The 12,647-nt window shown below is 37.8% G+C and overlaps 1 protein-coding gene across 2 annotated transcripts in view; it reads right to left on the reverse strand.

Annotated features, from left to right (window-relative positions):
- The window catches only part of IARS1 (isoleucyl-tRNA synthetase 1), a 112,382-nt gene that overhangs the window by 45,440 nt on the left and 54,295 nt on the right, over positions 1–12,647 (reverse strand). For both annotated transcript variants that reach the window (XM_055807031.1, XM_005229913.4), the window contains exons 15-17: positions 10,497–10,623; positions 5,521–5,594; positions 4,967–5,161 (exon numbers count right to left, since the gene is read on the reverse strand). In XM_055807031.1, coding sequence (XP_055663006.1) covers positions 4,967–5,161; positions 5,521–5,594; positions 10,497–10,623 — 396 coding nt within the window. The remainder of the gene's footprint in view (positions 1–4,966; positions 5,162–5,520; positions 5,595–10,496; positions 10,624–12,647) is intronic.

Consider the following 12,647-nt stretch of genomic DNA (forward strand, 5'->3'; position numbering starts at 1 on the left):
CAGGCACCTATTGTTCAATATATTGCTATATGATTGTATCTGAGAAATTAAGGGGAGGTGCAAGATGGTGTAATAATAATTTCAAACCCAGGAGTTAGAACCGTCACCAAAGGAGGTATCAATGAGCTTCTGTAACTGCACTGCTGGCAGCTACTTTTAAGAAAATAACTGGAGGGTGGGCCACAGCCTTCCTGGTTAAAAATGAGTATCACACCAATGATTGCTTAGCAACCTTAGAACAGCAGATGATTATAAAAAAGCTAATTCATTTGGAATAAGGCACAGGAGGTTATGCCTAGAACTATGCATTTGCATGAAGATTTAGTCAAGAAACACTTTTAGCAGGGAAAAATAAGTCCATCTATATATTCCAAAGTAGTTTTTATCAAAAAGCTGTCCATAATTGCAAAAGCATTATTCTGACAGTTGAGGGTCCAGGGCTCTGTGAAGGTTACTGTGCGCATTACAGCATTTATTAAGTGGTATACATCACAACCCTGATGCTTATCTCTCAGGCTTTTAACTCTCTAAATCACCTTAATTTACACTGCAGGATACTACTCTATTAAATTGCATTGTAATTTCATGACTTCGCACTGCCACTCCTCCACCTGCACGCACACCCATACACTAAAAATCCCCACCTTAATTCTCAACAAAGAAAACCCCTAAACACAAACATCTGAGCGTTTACTCAGATGATCAGCACCTCAAGCCCACAAGACTGCCAGTTCATTACAAACATGTCAGTACTTCAGTATTTAGTATGAAGGTGCCTCATTGATAAACCCCCATCACTTCCTGCAAACTGGTTGCAAATTCTCATATTAGAGCAGGTGAATTTGCAGTTAAAAAGAACAAAGCAGAAGCAACTAAGATGACATTTCAATACTGTTTGTCTTAGTCTGTCTGTACAGTTTTCCTATGGGACCTGAAAAAAATACATCCAAGAACTTTTCACAAATTTTATGTTGTGTTGCCAAACCCAACCAGCCTCAGTGATGAGGTGCCTTAGTTGGAGACTGTTATAAGACTGCAAATCTGCCTGCTTCTAGTTTTGTCCTTGCAGATATATAGCTGCCAGCCAAAAAAATAGTAAAACACACCATTAACAGCACAGAGACAGAAATCCACTTCTTTGTTCTTCTCCCCTCCTCTTCCACTCCCCCCAAAGCAAGAAAGCATTCCCTGTTTTCTGCTTTCTTCAACAGTTGTGACTAAATTCATAATCCTGTGGTTCATGCCAAAAACCTTCAACTATGAATTCCCTGTAGGCCACCACATCCTGACCACGACTAGGAATCTTGTTGCATCTCTCTATAGACAGAGACAGAGCCTTTCCTACCAATCTGTCCAGACTGAGTGTCTTACAACCCAACTACTCTAAGGCTTTTTTTCCTCTGGCCTTAACAAATATAATTCAGCTCACTCCCATATCCATACAGAAATTTTAAGATGATCACTCTCCTAGCTCATCACCTTGGTCACAATTTTCCCCTTGTCTCCCTCGACTTTCTCCTCTTCTCTGTTCAAACAGAAGCCACCAGGCCTCCACCTCCTGAGCATTCTACCACCTACCAATCCACACTTCACATCAGCTGCAGTCTCTGACCTGACAAAAAAGACATTTTCATTTGGAATCTTAACACTTTATAAAGAACACTTGAAAAAAAATAATAATAAAAAATTCTAGTACTATGCTCTTAACACTCCAGAACTTACCACCTGGTTGTTCACTTAGGCCTATGATATAGCACTGTCATACTAGCAGAGAGATACATGTGTATTCTCTTCAAAATATCCTCATTTTTTCCAAAGACTTAGGAAAAGTTAACTAAAAGCCTAACAGTTTTAGAATGAGAACCCTTCTAAAGAACCACCTGAGACAGCTTTACCTTTTAGCAAGAAAACCCCACCATCTCACATCTTAATTCCTTCTTTCTTTCACCAAGCAAAAATGCTCATTGGGATATCACAGAACACTAGCTGCTACCAACGCACCAGCTTATGAACAGGCACGAGCACTGGGGGAAAGGTATAAGCATAGACCCACAGAGTCATTTAGGCTGGAAAAAATCTTTAAGATTGAGCCCAACCATAAACCTAACACCACCAAGTCCACCACTAAATCATGTCCCTAAGCACCATGTGTGTATGTCCTTTAAATACCTCCAGGGATGGCGATCCAACCTCTTCCCTGGGCAGCCTGTTCCCCGTGCCTGACTGAGGCAAGCATTTTGATATTCCACCCACAAACAGAAGAGACAGATTTGGGTACCGTGAAGGCTTACATTAGCTCTTATGCTGATGTTAAAAACAAAAAGCAATCTGCTGCAGAGTGTGGTATGAAAGTCTCCATTTGCACATCGCCTACAGCACGCACCACAAGCGTGTGGGCTCCAAATGAAGCACAGCAGGTGTGTGTCTACAACCACAGCCACCATCAGCATCAGCTTGGACTTCTGCTGTTATTTTTCCAGGGCCAATCTTCTGAATTGTTTCACTAATTCAACTGTTCAGCTTACTAAGGAAAAAAGGCCAACTTGTGTATTACAAATGCATTCTTTAATGGCATTAGAGAGCTTCATTGGATGCATATGAGATCAGACTTATCTGTCATGTCTCCCACACATGCTTCAAAGGAGAGCAGCACTAAAAAACTGCAGTAAGGATATGACACACACTAATCCACTGTGACATCCCAATCTCAAATAGCTAAACCCTGAAACCTAAAATTGATCACTCCTCCTATATTTTTACTGGAATTGTAACCACCAGGAATAAATTTTTGTATCCACATAAAAACCTCAAGCCATTTTTAATTCTGTCGAACTTTTACAATTCAATAGCTCCCCTGCACAGTGTAAGAATGATTACATGTTGTCAAAATTTTTTGTTTGCATTTTTTGGCACCCAAATTACAAAAAATGCCCTTTTATCTTTTTAAGGTGTAACAGGGAGAAAATCAGTTTCTGACCATGCCTTTTGCATACATTTTATATTTCTTTATCATGTTCTTTTATTTATCGATTTTCTAAAAACAAACAAATCAGCAAGAAAAACTGCACAATTTTTCAGATAGAAAGAAAGAATAAGAAAGAGAGAAAGCTAAGTCTTTATTTCTCTTTTTGTCGGCATAATGAACAATGCTGCAGAAAGACTAATACATGTGATCACTAGTATTACAACTTTTCAAGCTATTTTTCTCCATTCCTTCTTCATTCTAACACTGTACTAACCTCCTCCAGTCCCCAAAGCACAGCTACTGCAGAGTAAGCAGGTTTTCTCCCAGATAAACAAAACCTATCACACTCCTTCAAAGTGAAACAGGTATTATTTAAATATAATAAAGGAGATAACATTCCATTTAATATTTCCTAAATCAGCATTTGTCAAATTAACAGTATCCACATGCTATACGCAACAGTAAAGAAAACCAAGTAAATGAAGAAACACAGGGTTCACTGCCTACAGCAGATCCAACGCTGCCTGAAGCACAGCAAGCCCAAAATAGCAACCTGCAAATGAGATCAACGCATCCCTCCACTGCTGGGCTTCGTGCTACTCAACAACATTTAGCTGTATACTAACACTGAAAAGCACCAGGACTAATAAGCTGTGATACACAACTGTAGAGAGCACAAGGTTAAAGATCAACACAAACAGATGGCCTATTTTGGGAAAAATAAATACAAAAATAGGTCACTATATATGTAAAAGGCCACTTTAACCAGGTTTATCAGGTTGCCCTGATGCTGACCTATGTGAAGTACTGCTTTGAGGACCCATTACAAACATCATGCATAGCACTAACTAGGTAAGTTGCAGCTATATTCTGAAAAGTATTCTGTATGCCACGAGGAGTCCATGTCCTGCTAAGCAAGACTTAGGTGGTCCCTCTCTAATTGCCAGACTTGCAAATGTAACTTCTGTTTTGAGAACCTAGATGGTTTTTTGCACCACATGTAGGGGGTTGCAAAGCAAAGACACCTTTTGCTAGATTCGTGGATCTTATTCTCATTTAGTATCATGCCCCAAATGTTTCCTTACTCAATCCTCCTGGCTTTGAGAGTATGTATAAACCTCGCCCTCAACTTCACAAATGTGCAAAAGCCCACCTCTTACTTCATTGTTTCAGTGGGTTGGTTTGTTGGGGGAGTAGAGGAGGCGGCGGAGGGAGGTGCCAACTGTGCTCCAGAGGAATTTAGTTTAATACCTCAAGTTACTGGATGGAAGAGTTCTACTGGTACATAGTCAAATGCACTAATCTAGAAAACACAAAAATTCCTCTTAAAAACCTGTCAGTTTTCACAGCCAACCTCGAACTTCAAAAATAGAATAAACACTTAAAAATGCCAAAACTAAAACTGTATGTATGTATGCATATATGTATGAGAACATTACTCAGAAAATCTGAGATCAGAGAACAATTTTCATCAATGATTGAAAACCATTTATCCAGAGAGGAATAAACTAAGCAGATTAAGTTTACAGTTAGGAAATTTGATTTTTGTAAACTATAAAATATTCACAACATAATGTTTGACTTGTTTTCTCCCTACTCATAAAAACCCAAAATTCAGTTTAATCTAGGGGGCAAAAATTACTAGCCTACACATTGGTCTGAAATCCTCAAAACACTGGCTTCCATTTCAACTGACTCAATTGCTGCTGTTTCTAGTAGATAACTCATGTTCTATGGTAGTTCAGCTACTGACATTCTTCCTTACCAGGCCAAAGATCTGCCCTATTACCCAACGATATTTTCCGCAAGAGCCAAGACGACTGCTCGCTAACATGCTGTCTTTCTGAAACATTTTTGTCACCAGGCTTTAGAATACCTTGAATTTTACTGTAAAAAAGAAATCATACACTTATCTATACAACATTCAAGGATCATCCAGATGTAACAGCATGGCAATAGATGCGAGGCAATATCATCACATAAAAAGCAGCAGAAAATTACCATCCTCTGGTTTGGTCAATGCCTTCAGCAATGAAGTCAGCAGGGAAAGCATCTTCGAGTTCTTTCTTGTTTTCAAATGGATAATGGACTTGTGCATAAGGCATGCTTCCACTCTCAAACCAGCAATCAAAAACTTCAGGGACTCGGTGCAGTAAGCCCTTGCCACAACGTGAAGGGATAGTTAAGTGATCAATACTATGGGAAAAGATAGACAGACAAATTCTAAACAAAAAGAAGATTCAGCCCAAAACGTTAACTTTAAGCTAGACATTAGGTATGACAGGAGCTTTGGGTTTAATTTTAATGATTCTTCACAAAAGTCAGCATTTCCTTTGATAATTTTTACGATTTAAAACTATTTTAGAAATATATTTTTTTTGCATTAACAGCTTCCAAGACAGCAGAAAGGAAAACCTATATAAGTTAACTACAAAACTTCCTACCACTTTTCTATTTTCCCTAAATCTGTTTCCTGGGGTTAAGGCAAAGAAAACCAGTATTTTTATGTCTGTTCAACTATTTTTAATAACTAGTTCACAGCCTCTGTGACTGACCTTTCTCGATGGAGATCCGTGACTTTCACTCCAGACAGCTCTTCCAATTCTGCCATTGAACCAATACAAACTACCTGTAAGAGACAATCAAGAAATTTAGTCAATTATTTGCACACAGTAGCTTTTTTGGTTTTTAACATTAAACAGGAGACTTGTAGGTCAGTCAGTATCTTCTAAAATAGCTGATATAACTGAAAAGCTAACAAAAATTTTGTACAGAAAGCAGTAAGTTATGTGAGACCACTGCCCTGATTTAATACAATCCGTATCAGAATATATCAGAGGAGACTCTGAAGAACAAGCATGTCGTCAGATATCAAAAAAGGTGGTGTTATGTTGTTTGAAAAAGAAAAAACAAAACCTTAACAACCCACAACAAAATCGCTGCTGAAAATTCAGTGATCCTGACTTTTGCACAAATAGGAGTTTCAGAACCCAGGTTCCTCTTCTGTAGTTAAGGTAAGCAGCTAAATTGCTCGTAACCGAGTGTAAGTGTTCCATCCCAGGTACACTAAACTGTTTGTATGAATGGCATCGTATTTGAAATGAAAAAAGGCATCACAGCTAACAAAGGGGCTATTAAGAAAGGTACAGATTTTCTTGGTTTTGTGTCAACACACTTATCAAAGAAAAGCAAAAAGCTTCCGGAACAGACTTGCATCAACGTCATGAAATGTTGATGAAAAATTATTCTGAAAAACTGTATGTAGGAGAGAAAGAGAAAAGCAATGCTTTCTTTGCTTTACATTGTAATCAAGTTTAACCCTCCCAGAGCCCTGTGCCCTCTCTCAGCTGGCAGGATTCACAAGCTACCAGCTGCAGTACAGCTCTGGATTTTGGAGATCCAGTCCCACATGCTATCAGTCCACTTCAGAATTGCCATGGAGAAAACTGTTTTTTCACAGATCTGACAGGGAAGGAGTCAAATGTATCAACAGAAAGAAGCTGTAAGTAGGCTAGATGTTTTTCACATAACAGAACTTCTGAAGTTGCTCTTAGGACACAGTAAGTCAGAGTACTGCCCAATTTCTATAGTTAGTCTTAAAGATATGCATATGTATACACACAGAAATTGTGACTAACAAAAAGGTTTTTGGTGTATTTAATTCCAAAAAACTGTCATGAATTACACTGAAAATAGAAAGTTAGTCTGATCTGGGTTTTAAGCCATGATTTTCCTAGCCTAATTCAACTGCAGATGTGCATTACTAATCACTATCTTTTCTTCTTAAAGTACTTTTGAAATCTAATTTTTTCATTACTTACCTGTCTTATGTTTTCTATAGGAAGCAAAGCGTTACAATTATTACAATACTCCAGTACAACAGCCTGCAGTTTGCATAGCAAACCACACCAGGGGATTGATCCCAGTTAAAAATGGGCCTTTACCAGCAAACTATTTTTAACCCAGATCTGTTCCTCATTCACAGTGTGGCCCCATAAGCAATCGTACAAGCTCAAGCAAGCAGCAGCAGGTGCTTAGTTCAGCACTGCTGGCAGAAGAGAAGGTTTTAATAGCAGCAAGGGTAAAAAATACCCTTGGATACACTGATTACTTCATCTCCACTAACCTTAATATTTGAACATACTTTCACTCTATGCTCTGGGTTAAAAGCTGCCCATTAGTTGTTGCTTTCTGAACCAAGCATTTCAATACTTAAGCAAAACTGAATATTGGATGCATCTGCAGAACTGCACGCAGCAGAACATGGTCACAGAAGAAATAACCCCAAATCCACATGAAAAATCCAGCCACCACCAGAGGAAGGCAGATATCACCACCCTGAACACGAGTGACTGTCCAAGTCAGAAGGATGAGAGCTACTCTGTCCCAAGTGTAAGTCATTAGATACTTGGAAGGAAAGAGAACAATACAGATAATAGATGCTAATCAAATCTAACCCAGTCGTTTCTGCAAGGAGCAAACTGGTTTATGCTCTCAAATTTAAGGTGTTGCTTTGGATATTTCTTCAACAGCAGTGTCTACTTTAGTAGCCTGGCCCCTCTCCCTACCAGTTCCTCCTCCATTTTATTTTTCATCCACATCAACTACAAAACCAGCTACATCAACATTTAATAGCAGACAGAAGAGACTGAAATAACTAGGCTGTGACTGGGGGCTGTTCAACCCTGCTTGAGCATCACAGACACCTCATGTGAAATCAGAGGTCAAGGTTAAATACTTCTAACGAAATGAACATTAGCATTATATATCGAGGATTATCCATGTAGATAGGAAGAATAAAGCCATCCGGCAGCATTCATGGACATTAATGTTGCTGTGACACAGTTCTGCAGTCCCTATTAAATAAAAATATTTGCTTTTACTGGTTTGTCATTTCAGCTCTGTTAAGTACCTATAATTGAAGAATAAGGAGTATTCATACAAAGACACAAGTCTACGTAGCTCATGAGTACAACAGCAAGACATTCTGGGTTCTTCAGAAAGCATCTTCAGCATAGTAATCAGTCATAGAAATGACTGCTAAGGTCAGCTAGAAGTGACACTCTTAATGCAGCCCCCAAGCAGCCCAGAACAGAGCTAACGACGCCCCCTCACCCTTCAGGAGAGCACAGCCCGAGTCCTCTCATTCCAAATCTGTTATGCAAGACAAAGTGCACCAGAACTAGTGGAGGGTTAACAGTTTATGTGAGCGACAAGCAATGAAACAATCAGAGAATTTCTGTAACATGACTGAATATTTAATATTATAATTTGTATGCAAGTCCTATAAAATTAGCCTATGTCTGCTTTATCAACTTGGGTGCTATATTAAAAAATTTTATTATCTAATCCAAATGAGATGTGTTCCTCCACTGAGGAAATAACTGAGATTTGAGAGCTTAAAATGATAAACTGTCAGCAAGAATGTGGTAATAAATACAATTTTCAAAATGTAACTTCTATTATGCATTTCTACCTGATAATTATGCTAAAATAAAACTAAATAAAAGCTAAAATAAAACTGTGGGAAACCAGATACTGATTTGTAATAAAATTCACTTTAATACCAATTAATTCACCTTACTGTATATTAAATAAGAAAGTGTTACTACTTCTCCAGGATTTAATATGCACAGCATAATTGCATGTGACAAAGTGTTCTTTTGAGAGCAAGACATGAAGAGAAGGCTCTGCAATTTCACGCAGCACTATGGTGCAGTAAAGCTGAAGTCAGGAAATTCCAAGTGAATGTTACTTCTATATTAGAGTAGATGTCACTTAGGCCTTAAGTCCTGCATCAGTTCCAGTGGTATTTAGTTTTCAAGCTATATCCCAAATGCGTAAAAAAAGAGTGAATGTTAAAAAAAACCCTGGCTTGAAATCTAGCATGGTCTAGAAGCCGAACTTGACTACTGAAGCGTGACATTCAGACTCTAGAGTAAACAGAAACGTGTAACAGCTACGGATAAAAATAATAGATCTGGGTATTTCTATCATTATTCAGAAAACAGAGCCCTGAGGAATATTTGCAGCTAATTTCAAAGGAAAGGTCATTCTTCCAAGCTAGACATCATACTGTTATTAAAAACAAACAAATCAAACCTAAAAAATGAAAACAATCTGTACACACAGGAATACAGACATGGGGAGACTGGACAGAAAATGAAATATTATTTGAGACAGGGAGTGGGAGTAATGCAACCTTTACACAATCTTTTTCAGCTGTAGAATGAAGTCTTGAAATACTTTAGCATAAACTGAAAGCCTTTGCTTTATCTAAAAAACCTAACAAGGGACTTAACACATTTATTTGAAATTTTTAGGTATAAACTGTCAGTCTTCAAACTAAACTACCTGTTATATGAGAGACAGAAGCACTTGGTTTGCAGTAATTTACAAACACTTTCATGGCATAAATAGAATTTAAATGTCAAGGCTTTCTTAGATACTTAAATCGTAATTGCAAGAAGAATCTCCTCCACACACCCCATATATCCCTGCCTATCAGCAAGATTTCCAGTGAAGAGGAAATTAAAAAAGCTTTATGGTGCACATCTAAGCAACAGTGCAGTTTAAGGCAATAAAATACTTTCCTAGCACACATTTTCCTAGTTGAGGTCTTCCATGTCTAAAACAAAAAGTTAAGCTTTTTCAAATCAAGGGAAATAAAAATAAAGGCTTGGGATGCTGCCATCAACTATTTACCTTCCATGGCCATCCCAACATTTATTACCATTTCCTATTTCCAGCATGAGGAAGACTTATCATACCTGTCTAATGGAACTAACCCACATACCAAAAAACCCAAGCAAACAAAAAGACCCAAAACACCAAAACAAAACACCAAAAACCCCAAAACATTTTATCTTCAGAAACAGTTTTAAAACTTGCTGGTTTTACACTTCAAAAAAACAGTCACCAAAACTGCGTAAAGTATTCCCATGTGCAGTTAGCTTTACGCTATCAACTGCAGGGTACCTTCCAACTTCAAAAAAAACCTCACTTCCAGCATTCCCATTATAAACTTTCATCATTCCACTAGATTCACATTTCTACAGCCTGTTACATTCACATTTGTAGCACTACGCATTTTCCCTGTTCTGCTGTAGAGGACTTGCTTTTATGCCTTCAACAATTAATTTGGCTTGAAGCAACAGACCATCAGAACTTCAAAAGCAGGCTGAAAGGACTGAGTAAAAAAATATCTTCCTTGCCATTTTCTCAGTGCATTTGTTATTTCCATTAGATTTACCATCACTGCAAATTCTTCCAGAAAAGATAAGATAAATTCTAATATAAAAACTAAGAAAATTTGCTTGCACTTTACAAGCAAAAGCAAAGAAAACTTGTAGGTACACAAATGCATGTACACAAATGCATATACAATCACCTATTAAAGATATACATATACTTTTAAGACATACTAATAGAACTTAAGACTGCAAAAGCCAAAAGATATAGCAGTATCAAAATAAAAACCCAACATATATAGACAGGCTTTTCTTCCAACTGGAAAGTTTTGTTTTCTTACCTCTTCAAAATCGTCACTGACCCACAAAGGGATGGGTGTTCCCCAGTACCGATTTCTCGATATAGCCCAATCTCGTGCGTCTTTAAGCCAGTTTCCAAAACGCTTCTCCCTCACAAAATCTGGAACCCTGTTCCGAACACAAGAAAAAGCATTCCTTAATCAATACACTCCACTTAAAATATAACCGTCCTTACTAGCTTTCTTTTATTTCATCCACCAAAAAAAGTTGATTTAAGCATCCTGCACCAGTTGGAACACAATCACATTACAGCACTGGCTACCACAAGGCCTACAGACTTGCTGACAAAGACGTAACGCCATTTTGTCTGCCTTTCTCTGACTGTCAGGTAAGCTATAGAAGTGAAAAATGCCATGCTTATTTTACTCTAAAATAATTTAGTAAAAACTTGTGCAACCTACAATAGGTTCATGAAGGATGAAACAATGGCCAAAAATCCTCGGGACAGTCCAACGTTGGAAGATCATGACCAAGGGTGCATAAAAACACTACTACTTGGTTTTGCATACAGAAAAAAAAAAACCCACCAGTTACTGATTTTGGTGCTGAATGAAACTATAAAGTTTCAAAAGCCTGGCATAGTAGCATCAAAAGGCGCCTTGCATTATGCACGGCGATCCACATAACTGTACATTATTTTTAGACTTTGAGAATAAAAAAACCACTCAGGTTCATACATCCTACAAAAAAAAAAGTTTAATGCTATTTATCATCCCCACTTTTAATTCTCCGACTAAAAATCGAAACGTCCACCCATCCCAAAACACAAAAGCACACCAATACTTGCTAAAACCTCATTTTGAGCACTAATGGGCTCTAAGGGATGTTATAGACAAATTTTCGTCCTATGAAAGTGTCTTGGAGCTGAAAGGTTAACAGCAGAACCTGATGCCTAGCCAGTTTCCTGGATATGCTAAATGGCCTGATTGTTTGATTAAGAACCAACTATTTGCTCTTACGATGTAAACAAATAATTACCTGTTTATACAATTATTATATAGCAGATGAGAAAAAGCAATGGGTTTTGAGGTCAACAATATATTCCATGGTTAAAGGAGCATTTAAGAAGACCAACCTCGAAACTCACAGGAAGAATAACCTCAAGACAGTATCACAGAGGCTGTGAATGAACAGCTAACAATACAAGCAACTATAGAACTGAGTTACTGAGCGACCCATGGCAAGTTTTTCTAGGTTTGTAATTCTAGTGTAACTAGAAGGGCCCTTCCCAATGTTTGAGCTGGATTTAGAGACCCAGAGTTTCTAAAAGAGGAGCAACCAAACTACAGAACACATATGGTCTCGTCTACCTTTTCTTTCTGAAGCTCTTAGTCCTGTGTCAAAAAAAAAAAAAAAAAAAAAAAAAAAAAAATTAAGAATGATTCTTAGAAATAGATCAGCCCCAGGAGTAACATAAATGAAAGAATCTTTTAGAGGAAAAAGTAAAAGAATGGATTCACGTGACACACCAAGGTAAGACTTGGCCCAGCAACGGGACATCTATAAAATTCATGAGCATCCTTTAAAAATGTACTGATAACAATAAAAGCTACTGCCTTTTAGAAGTTTTGCCCATGACAATGGCATGTGGAGATCTGAAGGCTTCTTGATGCCAAGGTTGTCTCAGGTGGATAAAACTTCCTGGTAAAAGACTCACTAAGCGGCAGCACACAATTCCACAGCTTCACTAGTTATTTCTAGATTTACTTCCAGCTGCAAAGTTACCTTCTGTAATATTCCTTAAACAAAAATGTAATATAAAAGAAAAATCAAAGAAACTCAGTGGCTAATGTTTCACATGACATCTGTATCCCTGCTTTGAAATTTAGAGATGCTCATAGGCTTTTGCCATTTGTTTTAGAGTGGTAGTCATTACTATTAACTTTTTGTGGTGACCTTAAGAGACCCTCTCTCCAAACAGAAGTGGAAAATGTACTAAGAGCATTAGCATTTGCCTAACAATCCACTAATGTGGAAAACTTCTCTTTACATCACTCCTAAACTAGTTTCCATTTTTCAGAAGTTGTTAGACACTGATTAGCTAAAATTATTAGTCCCACTTAACATAGCTAGAGGCTGAAACAATCCCCCAATGACATTAAAATGCTAAGAGTTTCAACTCTGCCTCCTCA

This window comes from Falco peregrinus, chromosome 5 (genome assembly GCF_023634155.1).
Source record: "Falco peregrinus isolate bFalPer1 chromosome 5, bFalPer1.pri, whole genome shotgun sequence".
Lineage (NCBI taxonomy): Eukaryota > Metazoa > Chordata > Aves > Falconiformes > Falconidae > Falco > Falco peregrinus.